General features: G+C 47.8%; 1 protein-coding gene across 11 annotated transcripts in view; it reads right to left on the reverse strand.

Annotated features, from left to right (window-relative positions):
- Positions 1-23,608, reverse strand: part of BANP (BTG3 associated nuclear protein) — an 84,844-nt gene that overhangs the window by 46,695 nt on the left and 14,541 nt on the right. For 6 of the 11 annotated variants that reach the window (XM_079119612.1, XM_079119611.1, XM_079119610.1 and 3 more), the window contains exons 2-4: positions 15,177-15,333; positions 11,875-11,966; positions 8,658-8,857 (exon numbers count right to left, since the gene is read on the reverse strand). In XM_079119612.1, coding sequence (XP_078975738.1) covers positions 8,658-8,857; positions 11,875-11,966; positions 15,177-15,264 — 380 coding nt within the window. In that variant the 5' untranslated portion in view covers positions 15,265-15,333. Of the gene's footprint in view, positions 1-8,657; positions 8,858-11,874; positions 11,967-15,172; positions 15,334-23,608 lie in introns of all 11 variants that reach the window. The other 5 variants (XM_079119614.1, XM_079119613.1, XM_079119609.1 and 2 more) reach the window with 2 other exon arrangements.

Consider the following 23,608-nt stretch of genomic DNA (forward strand, 5'->3'; position numbering starts at 1 on the left):
CACTATGCACATGCGCACGAGGCCGGGCTCCCTCTGGGCCTGCGGCTTCTCCTCTAACTGAGTGGCTGGTCTATTATAAGGCGTGGGTCTGCTGTGGGCCTCCCTGTGCAGGGGGTCTGCATCTGCTTTGTTCAAAGACAGTCCAAGGCCTTGGGAACACCAGGGCACAGTGGAAGCACGCTCACTCCACAAATTCCAGGCGCACGTGTCGGAGGTAAGCTCCTCTGGGTCCACTCCTCGTACAGCCGGTCCGTGAGCCCAAAGCACAGGACATTGTGGCCAGCCAGAGCAGGCCCAGGTCTGCTATTGTGGAAAATCAACTCCTCTCTCCCTCCACTCATCATCCACACAGAAAAAAAAAACACCATCTGAATGTACACTGGCAGGCTTTGTTCAGCACATGCAAAAAAAAGCCACAAAAATGCCCTCTCCTTGAAAAATGTAGGACTTAAACTACTTTTCACAAATTTGTGTTTGCCACATTTTAGTACAAAAGACAACTAAAAATCAGTTGTTTTGAACTGGAAAGCTTGGAAAACCATACATGCCATGGTCCCATGCAGACCAGGACACGGGGGCTCCACTCCAGGAGGTCCACACAAACCCAATCTCGTGTGCCCTCGTTCAGGGCTTCCCTTAGACTGAAAGTCGCACGGCCACAGACCAACACTGTCCTGTCCCACCTGCAGGAGCCAAGCCATCTGGCACTCTGTCCACATAGTGGCCCACTGTCTTCTGTAGGAGGTAATCTGAATTCTGAGCAAACATGTGAAGGCCAGACTACACTTCCTGGCCCCCTTACCTGCAAAGGCAGCTCTGTGACCAGCACTCACTTCTGGGCTACAAACAGAGAGGCACGCCGTCTCCAGTCCTCACTAGTCACACAGTGCTACTGCTGGTCAGCAGCCCTTTTGCAACTCATGTTAACCACGCATCAAGTTAAGTTTGGAAATTCTGTATTATATTAGTTTTCTATGTTTTGTGAATTATCTCAAAGGAAATAATCTCAAAAGCAAGCTAACACCCAAGAATTCAAATGGTTTTTCAGCTTTCTACTTATAAGACAAGTTGACATTTTCTTTTAAAATTCCAGACAGTACATATTCCCTAATGCCTTTTCGGTTTATATTCCTGCACAATGTACGAGAACCTGGAACCAGCATGCACACACTTCATCCCAACTACTCAGGAGGCTGATGCAGGGGGATCCTAAGTTCAAGGCCAACCTCTGCAACTGTCTCAAAATTGAAAGCGCTGGGAATGTAGCTTAGTGATAGAGCACCCCTGGGTTCAATCCCCAGTACCAGAAATGGAACTGGGTCACAGTAAATAAGATCATGCTCTGTGAGTGCTTGCAAAACAGGAATTGTTTGCCAGTCTTAGTTTCAACAAGAGGAGGGGAAATGGAGGGACTGCAGAAAAACAATGAAATGAGACACCCCAAAGTCCTCCAGCCCCGTGCGGCAGGCAGGGTGGGGCCACCACAAGTCCCTGCTTGCCCTTCCACAGGCAGCACTGTCCAGAGTACTGTGCAGCCAGACTACATTTCCTGGCCCCTTACCTGCAAAGGCAGCACTCACACTGGACTGTAAACAGAGAGGCACGCCAGCTCCAGAAAGGCCCCAGGCATGGAGATTCCATGGGCAGCTATGCCTCGAAGGCCACATCCACCCAGCCTATAAGGGCACAGCCAGAGGCACGGCCCCGTGCCAGCCCACAGCCTATCGGCTCCTGCCACCAGTCAACACAAAAAGCATCCAATTAACCAAGTTGGGGCAAAAACTTGTTCTAAAAAGTTTATTGCTATTGTTCACTGGTTAAAGATTAAAAATTCATAAAAGCTAGGATCCAAAAATAAACAAATACTCAGGGGTAAGTCAGCATTAAAAATTCATTTCCAATACACAAGGAGATAAGCAAAACACTGCATAAAACCAACCAATAGCCAACTGCTCCACAAAAATGGGAAGAGCTAGATGCAACCAACCTCAAAAACTAGCTGCAGGAGGAAAGGCGCTTCTGGAGCCAGGCAGCTGTGGAAGACTCGAGATCTGGCCCCTCAGAAGCCAAACTGCACAAACAGAACACTGAATCCCAAACCAAGAGTCCCAAGTCAGGACAGCAGGTTGGTGGGTGGCAGACTGAAGGAACAACTAAGAAAGCAAACAAGAGCAGGAAACTGACTCTCAGGTGGACGCCAGCACTCCGACCGCACATAAGAGAAGACTTGGCTGTAACACCACGGGCCATGGACCTGCACCAGGACCCTCTGACTCTCCAGACACCCTATCCAAGAGCGGGGTCTCTGTGACCATTTTCCACTATAAGGCTATAAGGAAAATGCCCAATTCTCACCCAGGGTGGGAAATGCACAAGATGAGCCTGGGAAGCACCTAGAAGCACCCTGAAAGGAAGGAAGTGCTCAAAACCAAGAAGCCTACCATGGTGGGGACAGGCCACGGGGCACCAGAGTCAACCAAGCGAGCCCAATAGCCAGAGCTGGACAACAGAGTGAAGACACGAAGTCATACTGGACTCTACCACTTTAAATACCCACGAGTCTCTGCTGATGTAAATAAGCAACTAGACAAATAAAAGGGCAAGACGAGACGAATGCCTCACATAGAACAATGACCCGTGTGTGAAGACAGGCCCCGCCCTGGGCGTGAGAAGAGTGCCCACTCCTGAAGTGGAGGCTGGCACAGCAGCCTCCTCCAGAGAGCAGGGCAGGCAGGAGAGAGGCACTGCACTCCACAGGTGAGTCTGGCAAACGCCCTTCACCAGGACGCGTCCTGCTGACAGTGTGGACCTTGATAGGATGTGGGAAGGGCGCTTCACCTCTGGAGTGGTCCTCCCAACACCCACATTCACCATCAAATAATGAGGACTGACATCTGCAAAGCACCTAATCAGTATTTCTCAAAAACCAAGGGCAGCCTGAGAAGCGACCACAGCCCAGAAGAGCCTACAGAGACATGTATCTAAATGCTGGGTGCACCTACACACGTTTCAGACACCGTGGAAACACCTGGCAAAGAGTAAGCTAATTAATTCTAGCATTTAGATGAAAATGAAAATCATACAACACTAACTTAAGAAGTTCCATATTTTTTAAAGTCCTATATTTATAAAAGTAACTGAATTCATGATTTAAAGCTGAGGGCCCAGAAGGCTTCACTGACAAACTCTATCAATTTTTTAAGAAAGAAACAAAGTTGATCCTACAGAAGCACAATGAGGAGCAACTTCCCATCTCACCTTTGAGATCAGCATTATCATAACAACATATAGTAACATAACATCAAAGAGACAATCACAGACTAATGTGCCCAAGAACATGGGTGAAAAAAGCTCCCACTAAAAATGAGCAAGTCGAACTCATAGTACACAAAAGGAGCAATGCACTGTGCTCAGGTCAGGTTCACCTGGGATGTGCAAGGCTGGCCTCGTCTGTGAACCAGCATGCGAGTCCACCCTGGCCAGCTCACTCTGGTAGAAACGCTTGGCATGGGGAAACCCAATGCCTGGTCACACAAGAGCTTCACAAAACGAGGAGAAGGAGGGAAAGAGCTCCGGGAAAACGTGCAGCTAACATAACGCAGGATGCGGAAGGCTGGAGGCTTTTACTCAAGAATCGGGAATGAGGAGACAGAGAACACGATGTGAAGACCAGTCTAAGCAGTAAAGAAAAGGCCCAGAAATCTGAGAGGAAGAATAATACGACAGTCATGCACATTTTTAAAAATCCTACAGAAAAGCCACTAGAGTAAGTGAATTTAGGAGCTAGAGTGTGGCTCAGTGGTAGAGCACCCGCCCAGCACACATAAGGCACCCCGGCAAAAGCTAAAAATATACATATATATGAATTTATGAACAACTAGAGATTGAAAACTAAAACATCGAACCTACATGTATGAAGTATCTAGAGACAAATTTGACGACGTGTGCTGGCTGTATTCTGAAAATCATAAAACAATGCTGAAAGAAATCAATGGCTGCATAAATGGAGAGATATGCCATATTCATGAGTCAGAAGTCCCAACTCTCAGGACGGCGCTTTTTCCCGAAGCAATCAAGAGTCAACCCGATCCCAATCGATGAGTCGTGCAAGATGCTGACACTAGACAAGTTCTCCAAATTATGGGAATGCACACACTCTGTCAAAATGTCTACCCATGTGTGTACCACCAGCTTTGGCTGCCAGACTATCTCTGCCACCTGACCACGTCAGTGATCCGCTAGGCTGCATGTGTGTGAATCTCGTGTATCCTCTGGCTAGCACTCAGCCCTAACATGCATAGGATATGACAATCGGGTCACTAAATGTGTGCAGCTGTTCAAGGCAGTGCAGTTCAGGAAGAGGAATCACAAAACCAGATGGAAACCTTCAAAACTCAAAATTAGATAAGATTTAAACCAATCTGTCATGGCCAAGATCAAACATTTCTCCACATTTTGCACAGCCCTGCCTTGAGTTTGCCACATTCTAAAACTAGACAATGAAATGCTAGACTGTGGACCAAGAATGTTGATGACCCCACCATGGGAACACACAGTTTCCATGAGCAAGACCCTCAAATGCTCAACAGCCATAACAGACGCCTCAGCACGAGCTGAGCTCTACCAAGAAGCCGACAGGGCTACAAAAAAAAAAAAAAAAAAAAAACAGAAAAGCTTTCCACCAGCACCCATCAACATGTAAAACAGAAGATCCTCTGGAAATAAAACAGAACCCACAACCAGCATGTCGGAGGGAGTTTAAATCATTCCTGATCACATACTTCAGGTCTCTCTGGATCAATGGTCAGTTTTGAGGAGAAGAAAGAAAACAATTCCCCTTCCATAAATCTCATGTGACAAGTCTCTCCGAAAGAGAAACTTTAAATCACTTTTATTTAAACTCTGAGAACTAATACTGTGCAGAAATCTCTTATTATAAATGTTTTTACCTTGTAGAAATACAAGATTTTTTTTGATTTTTAAAAATAAGGAACGCAAACTTTTTTTAGTCATTATGCTCAGTTAATAAAACACACCCAGCAGAAACACCTGGGTTGAGTGGGATGACCTGGCAGTGTCCACAGCGACAGCACTTGGAGGGCTGAGGCAGGAGGAGCACTGGGTCGGGATCAGCTGGGGACACAGCAAGACAGACGGGAGGGAGGGAACACCTGGGCCTGAGCTGGCCTCTACAGTGCAAGCCACCCAGCTCCAGGAGGTGCGACAGGCCCAGTGTGCCCTCTCACCCCAGCTGTGCGCCGCTGCCGCAGCCCTGGCCTGCGCCCACCTCCCTCTAACACCCATGCTCAGCTGTGACCTCCTCAATGGTCTTTCTTCAAACACCTGTGTCTAGCTTTACAGAGTGCAGGAAAATGATTTTGACATCTGTATGAAAGTGCCGGTCTATGCATGTGAAGCCTTCAAGCCAGTAACACAACGCCAGGCCTCGCTAAGACACTCGCAAGCCCGCGCTGACGGCTGGGCCTAGCCAAGCTGTGCTTCCAACACCGCACCTCCGCATCCACCGCTCTCCACCTCTGCCCACCCTCCTCCAAGCAGCTTCAGCATTACGACTTCAAGTCACTGCCCGTAGATGGCAATCACACAAAGTGTGAATTTATGGCACACCTGACATAAAATCTATGCATTCACAGAAATAAACAAACAGGGAAAACAAACACCCACTTAAAAGACTTCAAGACCATTTTCCTTATCCTCAAGTACAGCACCACTGCTGGATGAAATTCCGACCAACCTCACAAACAAGTATATTACAATGATTAAGCTCTAGCTTCAAAGAAAACTGGCCTTTTCTTTTTTTCTTGAAATTATTTGAAGAATTCCATCCAGGTGTAGAATCTGAAAATCTGAATCCAAAATGCCAGCCAAGGCTGGCAGTACTCCACCACCTCTGCATTCCAAGAAGGGAAAAGAATAAGTAAACAACTCTGTTGACAGCAGACTGGTCGAGGCCAGTTTTAACTAGAAGTTATCAACAGGCAGAGTGGACCTGTGTGTGCAGACGGCTCTGTGGTGCGTGGTCCTGCTACAAGGTCTGGCCACGTAAAGCCTCTGCAGATGACGGTGAGTGGCCCAGGGACAGCAGCTCCAGAGGTCTCCTTACACCTCAAAGACCCCCACCACAGCACCTCCCTTGTCCCATGGGATTACACTCCCAGTGCTCAGCAAGTCATTCACCACAAACAAGGGTGGGCCCAAGGAATCTTCGATATTAAAAGGATTTGACTTAGATACAAGACAAGCTGATTTATATACTTCTTTCACTTTAAATATCTGAGGCCCAAAAATAACCAACTCATAGAAGTATCTTATTACTCAGAGGCCAACCAACTTTTAGCTGTTTGGGGAGACTTTTCCACACACTGCTGCCCATGTCTTGGACATAATTTCCACTCACTGACATGTCTGCACGTGAGTGACTTTCACTATGTCCCGGGGTGGAGTTCCCACATCTCCTAAAGTCTCAGCAAGCATGGGCCTGGCCACCACCACACCTGCAGGACCCTGCTGTCACTTCTCATCTTTGCTTTCAGATCAGGAAGCAACTGCATGGCTTGGCTGAGCATCAGCACAAGTGACAGCAACATCCAGGGGCCTGCACGCCTTGCCCTGTAAGATGCAATTCCAAAACAAGGTGCTCGAGGCTGCAACACAGCTGGCGCTCCTCCGTCTCTGAGCTCCTCCTTGCACACGGCTGACTCCCTCCCTGGCTCTGACCAGACCACCACCATGCGCTGATCGTGGGATTCAAGTGAAAGATCTTTGACACCACTCTCCCCAGCTCATGAGGACAACCTACTCCGGACATAAGAACAGAAGCAACAGAAGCCTGGGGCAGCCATCCTAAGAGCCCTGGGGCTCTTAGGGCAGCAGGGCTGCTGTCCCCCTTCTGTTTCACCCTAGAGCAACGATGTCAATGGAGGTGACAAAACGCAGGCAGCTGTGGCAGCCACGGGGAGAGATACTACCATGACTTCCTGGGCAAGAGCAGAGGAGGCTGAAACACACTCCACCACAGGGGCAGCGCGGCCCCAGAGAAAGCCTTCCCAAGCCTCACGTGAGCAAAGCGCGTACTTCTGACTCTCTGAACCCAGGGTCTTGGTCTATTCAACACAAAACATTTTACAAGGTTTTAATATAACTTGAACCTTCCAGGAACTCAACTGTTATATAAGTCTCGAAAAAAATCACACTTTGCTTTATTTGAAACTTCATGTTCACCATTCTGCAATATTCCCTACCAGCTGGTATCCACAATGCCAGCATAGCCACTGGGCCAGTCTGCACCAAGTGAACACACAAAGCAGCACATGGGGTTTAGTCACGGCTGACCATCTGGACACTGAAATGTTACTTTATGACACACTACTGTCCTTTTATTTCTCCTTCACATTACATTTGGGACAGTCTATTAATTTAATTATAAATCTTACTTCCCACACATTACTCATTAGAGTAAGGGGGTGTTCCAATAACTGTACTTAAAAAAGGTACTGGATCATCAGGTTTGCGAAAGGAATTTGCACAGACAGCACGTGCCAGCAGCATCAGTGAGGAGAAAATGCAGGCGAGCTCGACGACGCCCAGCTCAGAGTAACTCCAGCAATGATGCTCACCTCACAGCTGGGAACTGCGGCACCCAGATCCCTCCACTGCCAGTTGCAGATCAGGACCACCAGGTCATACAGCAAACATACTCAGTACCATATGTACTGAGCCATACACAGGAATGTGCAGGCTCCTCGGAGCTTCCTCAAACAAACCAAGACAGGTGAAGTCCTGACCTTCCTGAGCAACCCTCCTCTTCCTTCCTATACTCCCCCTAAAGTCCACAGAGCACCTGGTTTGCTCTGGCCACCAGCACACATGGGCAGGGTGATACAGCAGAACTGGACATAATGTCAGCAAGGCCTCTACAGCTCCTTCAGGCCTGTCTGGCTCCCACTGCCACCCATCAGCACAGGGCAGGGGCTGCTGTCCCTCCAGGGACTCAAGAGAACAGCCCTCAGTAGGAAGATTTCAAGCCCTCTCCAAGTCCAAAGACACGGCTTGTCACTGTCACAGACACAACTTCTTCTTAGCCAGCCGTGAGAAAGGGCAGCAATGCCGACAGGACTCATGGTCACTGCTGCCCCAAGCCTGAGTCTTGGCTCACCTCCTGGCATACCACCTGGGCCTGCAGAACCCAAGCATCTTTCTAATCCAATCAAGTTACCCACAAAGCTTCACTTCAAACAATGCACAAACTGCTTCGCAGGTCTCTAAGATGCTTCTAAACATCTTCTAACAGGCACAACAAAAGCCACAGACTTGAATGAAGAGTTTGATATACCCAACTAAAATTTATAAACACAAACTCTGAAGAAAAAATGTCTAAAAGACCTGTCAGATAGAAATAGAAAAAAGCAAATGTATATCTGCAAAGATTTGGTGGTTAGATGCACAGAAAAGATGCATCAGCTTCATGTCAAAAAGGAGTTTCAGCAGGGAGACTGTATTTGGTTGTGGCCTATGTGAAATCAGTGGCCAGGAACCAGAGTCAGACACCCAGTGTCTACGCCACATGAAGGAGCAGTGGGAGCCTGGGCAAGAACTGAGCGCTTCCCCACAGTGGGCTGAAGCCCCTCTGTCCTTACCATCGCACTTTGTTGCAGGTCTGGGTGGCACCAAGTGGAGAGCCTGCCACCATGGGGACCTGGATAGGGCTATGCTGTTTGTTGGTGACCAGGTCCAGCTTCTCCTCCAACGATTTGCAAGTAGCTTCCAGAGCTTGCAGCTTGGCCTCAATGCTATCCAACCGTAAGCATATCGTCTGGTTTATGGAGTACAGGAAAGACTGGAAGTGAAAAAGAGAAACTTCAGGAAGGATATCCTGAACTAGAAGAACACAGTTCTAAGACCCCCCCAAACAGCTATCCAAGAACACCAGCATCTCAGCAGACCTCTCCTACACTGGGACTAGCTTCTCAGTCATCCTCCAGAAGCATGTGAGTTACAAGTTCAGTCTTCTGTACCAGAAATGTGACTCCTTTCTCATGGTTTCACTTCCATGTGCAGTTGCAATTCTCAGTTTTGAGTAGACCCATACAATAAACGACTTATGGGGTCCTTAACGTACCACTGCATTAATCAGTAAGTTCATAAACAAAGCTAGCAAATCCTTCTAACAATGAAAACAGATTGCACCTAACATCCAACAGGCCTTACAAACACAAGCCTCGTGTGCCCACATCATGCCAGCTGCCCTGATGCGAATCCACTCACAACCTTCCTACAGAATTTTGGGATGGCAAGCCTGCCACCTGGTGGCCAGCACAAGAAGCACCGCACGTCTGAGGCCAACTCAGTAGTTAGTACCTTGCGTGGCTCCACACCCAGAAGGATGGACACAGACGGGCAGGAGGACCCCACTCCCCACCTGCCATCCTGCTAGGAGCCACCAGCAACAGAGAGCCCCAAACTGGAGCTGAGGTGCTGTAGGTGGCAAGGCCCCAGTAGCAGTAGTAAGTCAGCACTGAAAATAGCAAAGAATGTGAAGAACATGGTCTCATCTCTTCCTTCTCCTAGTCTGCTGTGACTGAAGGCATGAAGCACCCAAAGTAGTCACATGGGAAAGGAGGAGCGGGCCAGGAAGAAAAAGCAGTGGAGCTGTTTGGGCTGACTGTGGCCCTCAATGCAGGTGGGTGGAAGGTCACCTGTGCTGGAGGCAATCGCAGGATATCGAAAGCACAGCAGCAGCACAGGTCATGTCACACTCCTGACATGAAGCCTGGGTGGAGAGAACGGACGCTCCTGTGAGAGCACCTTTGACAGGCCAGGCTGCTCTGGACAGCCCGAGGGCCTCACTCCCAGTGTGCGGGCAGTGAGGAGCCCCTGCTCCCACACACCTCACTGCCACTCAGCCCACACTCCCTGAGACCCCACGCTAGAGTGCGCCCTGCGGGAGCTAGGTTGTGGCTGCAGTAGAGCTCTCGCCTAGCAAGGGAGAGGCCCTGGGCACAACCCCCAGCACCACCAAAAGAAAAGTGCACTCTGCAACGGAAAGGCCTAGAAAGAAACTGCTGAAATCCACCCTTTGCCAGCTGCTCTACACTGGAGCAGGCGCTGTAGCAGTGTCCAGGGGAAATAAGCAACAGGCATCAGGCCCACCCCCAACCAGCTGTCACCAACGCAGAAGCAATGTTAGTGTGAGGGTAGATGGGCATCAGCATGGGCACCAAACACGGCTGAATCTTTGAGATGAAAGCAACCCCATTCTTCTTATAATTTGAAGACATAAAACATCTGCCTCCCACAGTCTTTCAACATAGTAAAGCCACATTATTTTAATTCTAAAATTATTCTGCCTAGGATTTTGGTGAAAATCACTCCTACAAATACTACTACTTACAAAGAACAAAGAAAGAGTAGGGAACAGTATTTTTAAATACATCTCTCATACAGAAGTGATAGTGGCCATAAACGGCTCCAAACTATCCATTAAGGAGTCCAGGGCCAGGCTGGGCAAGCTCCGGTCTTCCCAGAGCATGGCAGCCTTAGGCATGTGCAGCAATACCAGAGGCCCAGCCGGCCTCCTGCCTATCTGAGGCCTTTCCACAGCACACCAGAACTGAGGCAGCCTATTTTGCTTTTTTACTTTATACATTTCCACATTATTGACAATGATTGTGTCTTTTGATAGAAAATGAAATTTATTTATAATCCAGGCCCTTTATTTTTAAATAATATAGTGTTACTAACATAACCACGTTCTCTATTCATCAGTCTGAAGTACAAATCTCACCGTGAATATGTCTAAACCACCCGTGTAAGCCTACACTGCTTGATAACAGGATGAACAGAGCACTCTGAACAGATGCGCTGCACGAGCAGAGGCAGCTGTGAACAGGACTGCGTTCCATCTCCACTGCTCTCAGCGCCTCTCACACAGCCTCTAACCCTGCAGACACTGGAACCAACCAAGCAAATTCAAGATCCAAAAACAATGTGCCGAGTGGATTCCTACTTCAGGACGTGGGGGCTTAAATGACAGACACAGAAGCCATCTGTCACCAATGGGCAATACAGCCACAGCGCTGGCTCATCTTCCCCTATCTAAGGCAGGCCTGTGGGTCCATGGGAAGATGTCTCAGTCTAACAGCGGTTATTCCTCTCACTTTCAGCTGAGAAATGGCCTTATGCTCTTCCACAGTGGGCTGAATAATGACTTCCAGAAATGGTATCTCCATGTCCCTATTCCCAGAACACATGAATGTGGACCTAATTGGGAAAAGGGTCTTGGCAGAAGTAATGAAGTCAATGAAACCATCCTGGCCTAGATCAGGATGGGTCCTACACAGAGGTTGCAGTGATGTGAGAATATCATGCTAACTGAGATAAGCTAATCTCAAAAAACCAAAGGAAGAATGATCTCACTGATAAGCGGATGATGACACATAATGGGGGTTGGGAGGGGTTAGTGTTAGGGTTAGGGTTAGGTTTAGGGTTAGGGAGGGTGGCAAGAATGGAGGAAGGAAGGACTATATAAAGGGAAAAGAGGGGTGGGGGGGAAGGGAAAAAAATAACAGAATGAATCAAACAACATTACCCTATGTAAATTCATGATTACACAAATGGTATGCCTTTACTCCATGTACAAACAGAGAAACAACATGTATCCCATTTGTTTACAAAAAAAAAAAAAGAATGGAGCCTCTGGGAGCTGGGAAAAGGGGCGTGGCCCTGCCCACAACCTTGATCTTGGACTTCTAGCCTCCTGAACTGTGAGAGAATAAACTTCTGTTGTTTTAAGCCACCCCACTTGTGGCACAAAAAAATCAGCCACAGTATACTTAAAAATATTCGTATTTTTACCTTTATAGAGGGATCCTGGCAATTGATTTCTAGTCGCTGGCGTTTCAAAGCAGGTTCATCTTCATCTGTCACTACATGATTCTCCAAGACAACTGAAAAATCAATGATGGGACACAGAAACCTTAACAGGAAAAGTTTTCAAGAATTCTTTTAACATGAAGATAGTACACAGCACTGATGCCTTAAGGTTAGATGAGAAATGGCACAACCTATTTCATATTTTACCATTATGATGTAAAATTCTCAGTCAGGCAAAAACCAGGAGCCCTCCTTAAGCTCAAGGAAAACTGAGACACCGGGGCAGTTAGTTATGTTCTCCATGCGCGGCGACCCTTGCACCCTACTGCAGGCCTCCCCGTCAGAGCTCTCCTGAGAGCCCATGTGAATGCTGGCATGCAGACACCGTTCAGTTACATTTCCTCCCAACCTTAAAATAAAGTTCTGTCAGATGACTATGATTCCATACCAAAATCACTCTCTGCATATCCTATCTGCCCAGGTGGGAGATCAAAACCGACTCAGCCTCAACACACTGCCATATGCAGAAAGCAAGTCCACAGAGTTCCACAGACTTGTCTGAGGTAACACAGTTAGTTTCTTTGTTAACTAAAGAAATCAAGAATGAATGCATGCCCCTTGGAAACCTGAGTAGCTCACAGTTGTAAAGGCAGCAAAGCCAGCATGTCCCTGGCAGGCTGCAGCTGGAGAAGACAGAGGTACACACACCAGTGTTCCACAGGAGCTTCCTACCAGTAGCGGGACTGCAAGTGACTGGACTTCACTTTCTGTGCGCACGTTGCTCTTACAATGATGCAGGCATTCTTTCAGAATCAAACAAAATAACTCCTTGTCCATTTTAAAGCCATCATGATCAGTGGAACAAGCCTGATAAAATCAACAACCTTACATACTTTCAGAAAGGTAAAATACAACACGCAGTAGGTACAAGCTAGGCTGCTAGGATTCAGAGATCCTACTTCTTTCTTGACTATGTATCTTTTCACAATTTTTGGTCCTGTTACACAGCAACAAGAAACTAATACACATGCCAGATGCTGAATTGATCCAATGTATACACAGAATATACCGTGGGGAATTCAAAAGTAGTAAGAGCTGCCCAAAATCATTTGCAACCTATTTGGCTCAGAATTGTTTTCGTTCTTTTGTTACTTCCACAAACCCACAGTTCTGGGGACTCGAACCCAGGACTCCAGCATTCGAGACAGGCACTCTTCGAGATAGGCTATATGGCCTGCTGCAACCTATTTGGAAAGACAAAATACAAACCAGAAACGACTTAAAACGCCACGGAAGGTAATACAGTACTACTGTTGCTTCTCACTCCTTGGAACATTCTAGGCTGCATTTCCTAATCTCAAGGAAGTGAGTGGTGCACCCGTGGCCAAGGCATGTGAATTAGATCAATGCAAGCACTTCCAGGATAGCCCTCGGTTCCCACATGAACTCATCCATGCTCCTCCCCTTCCAGCAGCTGATTCTGACACCCACAACATCTCCACTGGCCACACCCAGAGCGACCATGCACAGCAGGCCACAGCCCTACCCCCACCCCATCTGCCAACTGGACTCATACTGGACTGCCTATATCTTAAGCTCTGCAAGGTTCACGATTTATAGATGAGGGGAGTCTTAACCGTGAACCTACTCTGGATGTACACAGGGCTGCAGGGCATTTGCAGGGTGTGTGTACATGCTCCTGGATCAGAGGCAGCAAGCTCCAGTTCAGAGAGACCGCAGGGGCTCTGCACCCAGAAGGAGCATCATAAACAGGCTAGGAACTACACCTCCCATCACTTAAGGAACAAAGATGGGGCACAACCGGATGAAAAGGATTCCCGAAGGTGTCAGAACTTTAATGTTCTAAAGCTGCTGAAAATACATGAGAGGAACCTTTTTCTCTTACAGCACTGCAGCACGTGTTCCCTAAAGAGACGGTCATTCACCGGCCAAATATGAAAGGGCGCTTCTAAAACTGGCATGTGTAAGGGCAGCGCGTCTTGTAACAAGGTGCAGAAGACTGGGAGCAGCACCCCAGCACTCTGGCACCCTCAGCCCTGCTTCTCCAGCTCCCAGTGCTGGTGCTGTGCTCTGCCACACAATGATTTCCAAACAGAGCTTCTCCAGCTAACACCAATACCACCAAGTAAAACACCACACTTTCTCACAAGACTCCAAAAACTGCTCTCAGTTCTAATATTCCTGAAGAATGGCCAGGCAGCCAAAATATCCCTGATGGGCCTTGTCCTTTCAAGCACAATCAACTGCAAGCATACCAATGAATGGACAAAGAGGAAGCCTACTAAGAACTCTGGTAGCATGAGTAAGTGTAGGTCAAGTTTCTTCAGAGGAGGCTCCTGCAATGCCCAGAGTCACCTCTAAAAGGCCCAGTCAAGGCCTCAAAGTACAGTGCTTTTAATATCCTAAGGGAAGCACCAGTTTAGCAGAAGAGGAGGGAAGGTTGTGCTCAAGCACAGTCAGAAAGAATCGATCAGTGAAACTGCTCTGGAAAAATCTGTCAGTGTGTTACAAAAACATTAACCATATACAAGCCAGGCACAGTGGCACACTCTGTGATCCCAATGACTTGGGAGGCTGAGGCAGGAGGATCGTAGGTTCTAAGCCAGCCTGGGAGACTTAGAAAGGTCCCCAATCAAAATGAAAAATAAAAAAGGCTGGCGGTATAGTGTCCCTGGGTTCAATACCCAGTACCAAAAGAAAAAAGTTAAAGATATACAGTGATTCTACTTCCGGAACTTACCCAACAAAAACATCTGCCAAGACATATGTGCAAGGACCTTCCCCACACGGCTATACAAAAAGAAAAACAACGTGAAGCAAGGGAATAGCCATCCAGAGGGAAGAGCTCAGCATAGCGAGGTGTGTCTACACACAGAACGCCAAGCGGCTGATAAAAAAAAGAGCCAGACTTACCCTTACCAACAATCACCTTCCATGGTCCACTGACTTACTAACCTCCACACAGAGCAAGTGACAAACAGAAAGGGTCAGCCACAGGGAGCCAAAGGCTTGCAGGGTGGGCACACAAGCCTGTCCCGTGTCAGAGAGCGCATGAAGGTGGCAGCGTGTGCAGAGAGGGCAGGTGCTAGGCAGCTGCACATCTGGAAGGGGACTTAGGGGCCACGACGGGCCAGTGAGGCAAGGAGGGCTGATTGTTCAGCCTCCATGACTTGAATTCTCATACACAACATGTGTCACTATTGCCTCTTCTTAATGTAAAAGAAAGAAAACTACTGGAATAAAGAGAATAATATTTCACCTACTGTCCCACAGCTCTGTACCTGGGTGGTCAGGACTCAGGTCTTCCACTGCAATCTGAACAACATCCGCTAGGTCCTGTTCTGACATCATCCAGAAGGAGCGGAGAGGGGCTGGCCCACAAGAAGGGGTCCAGCTCACAGGGCGCTGGGTGTCTGTCACCTACAAAACAAAAAGCAAGAAAGCAGAGAGGAATATTAAGGAGTGTGAGGCGTGAGCACACAAACTCCCACCATGTGTGCTGAGGCCCTCCATGCAGTGGGTCTGCACTACAGGATGCCTCCCGCCCAGGCCACCACAGGGCCCACTCCCGGAGAATGCTGACCCAGCTCCACAATGCCACCAGGGTCCTCTTCTCGCGGGGCAGGCCCAGCCCACTGCACAGCCTCCCTTCCCCACTCCACTCCACCTTTCTAGATGGGCTTGGGAACCTTACCCCAAGCACCTCCTGCAATGCCCTGTCCTTACCTGCTCCCCACAGGCCTCAGAACTACTGACTGCCACACTCTAGAAAGCTGGTGTCCCAGCTACACAGTACCATTGGCCTCCAATGTGACCTCTGGTCCTATGTCCAGAATGTCTCCCAAGCAGACCCTCCATGCCTGCTCCCAGACCACATGACACTGGGATTAGGCCTCAAGAGAACTTATTTTCCAAAACAGTAGTGAGGCCACGTTGGCCCAAGTATAGTCTTATCAACAGAGATCTAAATAAGTCATTTCAGAAAAGACTAGATTAGAAGGAACCCAGAGCAAATAAACAGAAGAAAAACAAATACAAAAGAGAGAAATGAATAAAGTTTTATGAATATAAAGAATAAAAATAGATGTAAATATTTCAAGAAAAAGTAGCACACAAAACAGGCGAAGATCCAACACACATTTAAGAGGAGACTCTGAAGATGAAAACCAAGGTGATCAAATGGAATACTAAAACTATGATTCTAGAGAATTCCCCTGGCCCAGGGAGAGCTCAGTGGTCTCAAAAAGAAAGGCCCCATTTCAACTCCCAGGAGAAGCAGCAGAAAAAAAGAAAAGCCCACAGGGATGGGTGTTTTAAACCACTAAAGTGGGAGACACATTGTAATAAAAATACTATTCAAAAATTCCTTTATACACCCAGGCAAAAGACTACATGACTTAAATGCAAAGAAAAATAGATGCTTAAATCAGAAGGAGATGAATTAACATATTTACAATACTCAAGGAAAGGAAATCAGCTAAGAATTTTATATCCAGACAAAATCACTCTTGAGCATAAAAGGAGCAAGCTGTGACCAACATGCTGTTCTCAGTAACTAGCCGTCCCATAAGCACTTCCTGAAGATCATGCTAGAAAAACAACTTCCGACACAAAACCCCTGGAGGAAACACGTTGGTCAGTGGTGAGCTCTCTATCCACACGTGGGACTGGCCCAAACCAATCCCACAAAGGAGAGACGGCACAACACACCACGCACATGCTGACAACACAGCAGAACATAACACTCAAAATGGGACAAAAATGGAAGCCCACACATAAAGTGTGACAATTTTCAGCAATCATATTGAGCAATAGCGTTTGAAATCCCTTCTGGGAATGTTCTGTGTACAAATAAGTATTATCTATCACTCCTGATGTCCGAGAGCATGGAGAAGCAGGTATAGTGATCAGAGTCAAGGAAACGCCCGGGGGCTGTGATCTGAAATCGGAGTACAAACTCCTACGTGTGTTTATGTACACTCCGCCTGTCTACTACAGAAGTACGGAAACAGCAATCAACACGGTGACCATGTTCACCTGGGAGCCCAGGTTACGGTGATGAAAACAACCTCACCTAAGGAGACCATGGTTTCTTAGAGACGTGTCTGATTCCAAATATGAGGCAAGAAATACACAAGCTGAGCCTAGAACAAACACCCTGTCATGTCAGATGTAAGGAAAGAACACAGGGCTGCGTCAGAAACACTCAGGAGCCAACTAGAAGAAGCTAGTCCTGGTCAAAGGGGGAAAGAACTGACCACCAACAAGGATGATAGGTGAAATGGGGTTAAAGAGAAATATTATCAAAGTCATGAGTTTGGAGGGTGCGATGGAACTCAGTCTGATTCTTAACAAATAGTAGTAATAATATAAAGCATTTATCCTGTCTTCCTGCACAATTTGTGCCACTGAAAATCCTAACAGCAAGTGATAGTTCCTCTGAATGGAAGTATCACAGTGAAGAAATGGTCATAATTTTGCAATTTCTAGTAACTTAGAAATCTGGACCCTGGAAAAGAATGGCTGTTAACATCAAAAAAACAAAACCAACATTACGTGCCTCATTAGTGAAGAATACACTGCCACCCAGGTGGGAGCTCGCCATACAGAACACTGACTCTCACTACCCACCTGCAGTTCTAAAGAGAGCACTCCAAGTTACAGTGGTTTCACTTACAGTTTTTAAATTTTCTGATGGTTCTAACACGCATTCAGTAGGAACCACACTTGAACAGTGGTCTTTCCTGATGCTCTGCTGATGCTGGGCAGCCAAAACGCAAAACCCGAGGGAACACTCAACCAAAGCTCTTGGTGCGCTATGCTGCTCAGCCAGGGCGCTCTGCAGACTACAGCACTGGATGCATTTTCAACAAAGAACTTTAAACCTAGGGTCTGAGTACTTGCAGTGATCCCACGGTGAGTCGGGGAGCATCCCTGCTACCCCTCCCAGAAAACGGAGAGGTCAGGAGAACCCACTACACCCCAGAGATTCAGTCGGCAAAATGAACCCAGACGAGGGGCGTGCCACGAATGACCCCACTTAACTACAGCTGAACCGTATTGGGCTGGGGAGTACAGGAACGTATCGGTCAGTTCTTCACTGCTGCGACAAACACCTGAGAAAATCAACTTAGGGGAGGAAAGGTTTATTCTGGCTCCTGGTTTCGGAGGTCTCAGCCATGATAGGACGGCTCCACTGCTTTGGGCCTGAAGGGAGGCAGAACATCGTGGTGGAAGGGTGGTGGAGGAAGGCTCCCTGCTCACGGTGACCAGGAAAACAGAGATCTTGCGAGAGGAAGGGCCAGGGACAAGAAGATACACCTTCCAGGACCTCAGTGACCTACTTCCTCCAACGAGGTCCCGAGCCCCAAGAGTCCCCACCACCTCCCAACACCACCATCAATTATTAACCCATCAAAGGATGCATCCATTGAAGAGATAAGGGCCCTCGAGATCCAATCACTTTCCAAGAGCCCAAACTGAACATTTCACACTGAGGACCAAGCCTTCTACACATGAGCCTCTGGGGGACATTCTAGATCCCAACCACAACAAGAGGTGTTCAGAAATTAAAGGAGACTTCAAACATCAATGAAAAGCCAAAACCAGACAAAACTACAGGACTGAAGAGCAGAAACCTGGGTAGTAGAGATGAAGACAGATGCTGTCCCACAGAAGTGAGGGTCGCCGAGAACAAGGGTGCTGGCCGCTCACTCCTGGCCCGGACAGTGATGGGGGTGTGCACTGCCTAGGAGGCGTCCTAGTCCACCTTACCTCTCCCAATTCCTATGATTGCATCATATTCAATTAAAAAAAAAATTTTTTTTTAAAGGGAAAATTCAAAGACACTAGGAAAAAATACTTGCCACACACAGGCCAAAGAGCTAATTTCCTTCCTTCATAGCAACAGAAAAAGCGTCACAAGCCTACTCAGAGTGAGCATGGGAGTGAGGGTGAATGCACAGGCCATCATTGAGCAGCTGTCCTCAGCCTCCTGTGTGCCCGGTAACGCACACATGAACACAACACCATTTCTCTCCTCCAGTGCAGCAAAGGCCACTCAGGAGACACCACGGTAGTCCCCAGCTGCAGTGCCCGGGCTAGCAATTCAGCCATCTACCCAGGAACTGGCCCCAGGCACTGGGGTCAGACAGCAGCCACCCTACTTGACACAGGAGAGTCTCCAGCCTAGTGTGTGAGCAGGTTAACCCGTGTCCTCTGAGGAGGAACTTGAGGAAAGGTTGCCTGGCAGTCAGGCTTAAGATCCATACGACACACATCATAAATCCTGTCTTCTCTTACAACCCAGGAAGCAAAGTCAAGACTAGTTAAGGGATAAACTCCACTTCTTAATGAAGGCAGTAGTCCTCAATCAGGTAATGCCACCCCACCAAATTCTGCATTGATGGATTTAAAACATTTTAGGGTTACAGATTGCTTTCAAAATATTTTTTTTAAAGTTTTAAAAAACAATATAAACTCTTTTCTGAGAAAAAGCACAGACAAGCCAAGTTTTACCAAGTTCTAGAAGCTACACAAATACTACAAATGCAGGGTGCCCATCCCAGTCCCCCTACCCCTTGCTCCTCAGTAAAGACCCCTAAGCAGGGCAGAAGGCCACCAGACAGATGCACCTCTAGCCTCCCCTACAGCAAGGTGTGGTCACAGGACACAGAGACAGAAACCTCTGGAAACCTCCTCAAAAGAGAACTGGCATGTGGCCTGGCCCTTCTCCATGCTGCTCCAGCTGGGTCCTAGGCCTGGGATGAGGTTGGGACAGAGGAGCTGCAAGGAGGAGCTCAGGCCCTTGCATCCACAGGACTGCCCACTGTCCTAGGCTCCCTACCCCAGACATCCTCAAAAGAAAGGACAATAACCAACCACGTGGCTTTAAACAACCTATTTTAAACAAGGCATGGTAGTATACACCTGTAATCCCAGTTATTCTGGAGGCTGAGGCAAGAGGATTGTAAATTCAAGGTCATTCTAGGCAACTTAGTCAGACCCTGTCTCAAAATAAAGACTTTTTTTTAAAAAAGGGCTGGGGAGGGGTCGCAGCAGCCTGGGCGGCGGGAGCAGCAGCGGCGGCCAGGCAGCGCACCTTCGGAAGGCTCCCGCGCGCCACAGCCCGCGTGCCCACACGCGCCCCACCAGGATGCCCAAAAGGAAGAACTATTTCCTGAAGAAGACCACTCCTGGACCCTTGCTGTCAGAACCGTGTGTGCTCTGTAACATCTGTGGTCGTGGAAGTCTTAGTTTTCCTAATATTTTTAATGTGCTGTGAAAGATTGAAAGTTTGAGTATGTAGTGTGTGTGACAAAGTTTTGAATTAGTGGGACCTAAATAACAGCAGCATTCAAAGATACTGGTACTTGATACTCTATTAAGAAAAATCTGCCTCCAAATTCAAAGCTGGAAAGTCACTGGAATAACTGAAAAAGAATCACAGTATAAGGCTTTTTAGATTTTCAGTACATGTGTTAAGAATAGTGTACAAAGTGAAACGTCTCTGTACTGATTCTCAATACAGCCAATAAAATCTCAAATATGGGGAAAAAAGGGGGCTGAGGATATATCTCAGTGATGGAGCACTTGCCTAGCATGAGCAAAGAAAAAAGGGGGGAAAAAAAAGAAGGACAAAAGAAAAAACCTACTTAAACAATTTTAGTACTGGAAGCACATTCACTGATGGGCCTGGGTCCACAGATTCCATGTTAAATACCTGTTTCTCCTAAGAGGCCAGTGGAAAGAGTTTTTAAATGACCAATGCAAGCATCACCCTAGTTTCTAAAAGCTCTGCAAGTGGCTTAAGAAAATACTGTGAACTCACCATAAAACCCTGAATCCTAACCTCCTCCAAATGAGGACACCACTGTTATCCAAGTTGTTTACTCAAAATGATGCTGTTGCCAGGATAAAGAGTCATTTAAAATTCTGCTAACAGTGAAGATTTCAAAAGAAGAACCAAGGCAACAAGCCCAAAAAAACTGGACCAGAGCAATGCCTGTGGTTGCCATTTTGGCAAATTAAATTTGCCATTTCTCAGAAGTCCTGGAGATAGTCCAGTCAATATAATAAAACATCTGGGTTAATCAGTGTTCAATAAAGACTTAAGCAGTTTTTCCTTAGAATCATCCATCTCCCAGGGTGCACATGGAAAAAAGAGCACCCACCAACCCCAAGCAATAACCTGAATGTTCAACAGCAGGGGAACAGTAAAATCAAGGGTGGCACAGCTATATAGCCAAACATCCCAGTCATTAACACGAATGAGAATGACTTGATTACATGAACCAAGTTCCAGAGCAGCACGTGTGACATGATACCAATCCCTTCCCTGGTAACTGCATGCAGGGCACCACGGTTCCAGACCTCCGCCAGGGAAGAGGCACAGCCAGCAGGGGCTTCCTCCCTCTACCCTTCTGACATGCTCAGCTTCCATAAGCAACTATTATTGATTTACTTGTTACCAGTGAAACTCTTTTCCTAAAGCAAAACAGTGGTTTAAGTATGTAGATGAGGCTAACCCTGTCAAGTCGTAATAAACCCAAGAGCGCCTTCGTAACCTGCTAAGGCCCCCTCAGTGAACAGGCATGGGGGAGGACCCAGTTACACAGGGCCACAGAGAAGAGCCACTTCAAGCCCAGCCATCCTCACACACCATGGGCACCTCTGGGCTCCTGGACCCCAGGTACACTTTCTCCACTCTCTTCATACCTCCACCCCTTCTTCCCTTGGGTTCCACTGATGAACCCATCACAGCAGCCCCCTCTTCTGCCCCACCCAGCATGGCTGGCCCTTCACATCTCCCAGAAGGTCCTACCATCATCTTCAAAGCCACCTGTGTCCAGTCCAGTGTCTCCTCTCTTCACAGCCCCCCACAGCATGCCACCAGATGTCACATGACAGTCTATGCAGCACAGTTGTCTACTCCAGAAGCTCCCTTCCCTCAGAGGTCCCATGTGCCATCCTCCCTGGTGCTCCTGTGGGACTCTGCTCTGCTGGCCTACACTGTCTCCCAGGCCATCACTGCCTGTCTCTGCTAATCCTGAATCACCCCCCTGCTGGGGCACCCCGGGCTCCATGCTGGGCCCTCAACTCAGTGGCAGTGGCACCTGGCAGTTTGGCCTGGTGGCTCTGAAGCATGGAGTGGCTGTCCTGCAAACTCCCTGACCCAACTCCAGCTCCAGCTGCTGCTGCCCCAGTCGGTCACTCTCCAGGGCGCTCTTCCCACTTCAGCTGATGACATCCACTTCCCAGCTACTCAGGTCAAAAGCTCCTGTGCTGACAGGTTCCTTGCTTTGCCCTCTCCCAGACTCTGGCCTCCTCTCACCAGTTCACTGCCTGCCAGACCCAGGTCTGTCGTGGCTCATCTAGACTGACACACAGCTCCCTCCTGGTCTGTTGCTACCTGCCCAGTGATAGCTTCCAACACAGCTCAGGGTCACGTTCAGCACGGTCAGTTCAGTTCTAGCTCCAAAGACCTTGGGACACTCCTGGGCCCTCTGAAGTGGCTTGGGTAACACGACACTTCTAAGTCCCCTCCAGGATGCCATTCCCTGTTCACTCCATCCTAGCGGCCCCCAAGCTCTTCAGGCAGGACCCAGCACAGGCCCTCAGCCAGAATTCTGCCTGCCCCTTACCCCAACCTCGGCTCCCACACCACCTCCTCAGTGGCCCTCTGACCACACCCAACTGAGCCCCACCAGCACCCACTCCTCAGCCCTTTCCCCTTCACTGCCCAGCACAGTCCATCTAGCCTGCCATGTATCTTAGCATCTGTCACCCTAGAAGGGAGCCCCACTGGAAGGCAGCCCCTCAGAGGCAGGAGCTGGTGGCTAGCACAGTGTGCAGGCACTGGCACTTGGTTACAATGCCCACAATGAACCAGAAGAACATTCTGCTCAAGTCACATACCACACAGGTGTGAGGTCAGCATTCCCATGGAAATCACAAGGTGAGGGGAATCCTAACTACCCTGACTTGATCAGTGCATGCTATACACATGTGCAGAATTACCACACTGTACCCAGTAATATGTGCATTCATTATATTAATCAAGAATATTAAATTAAAAATTAATAAAAACCATGGATTAAGGTCTTCAAAGTCTTTGTGTCTATATTCTTATTTCAATAAGAGTTGCAGTATAATCACCTACATAAATCTAACTGCTTACTTTAAAAATGTAAATGACCCATTGTTAACAGTGACAATATAACAAGCTGCTATATGTGCCAATAACCGATAATAGTCATTCATCAGCTAAAATACATAACTACAAGCATGTTTTTAATTTTGCTATTACTCAAGTATTTGGAGAACCCATAAAATAAAACCATGAAGGCATTAAAACAGGAAAAGAAAAGTGACTTCAACTGACCATAAAACAGCTTTAGCAGTAAAGGTTAAAAAGAAAACACTACAGATGATCAGCTCCCCTTACGTGAAAAGAAAAAGCAAGAAAAAATAACTACATGAAGCCCCTGTGGTCCATGCTGGGAGGGCCTTCACTGGGGTGTCCTGGGTCACTAGTGAGTGGCATCCCATGGTCACTGGGGAGGTAAGCTTTTGAGCACAGGCATTCCTCAGGAAACCATTTCTTACGTCAACCCTTGATGACAGCATCATGCTGCATATGATCTGGATGAGGCCATGTCCACAGGAAGAAGACACTATAATCCACACACACAGC

This window comes from Sciurus vulgaris, assembly GCF_902686455.1.
Source record: "Sciurus vulgaris genome assembly, chromosome: 17".
NCBI lineage: Eukaryota > Metazoa > Chordata > Mammalia > Rodentia > Sciuridae > Sciurus > Sciurus vulgaris.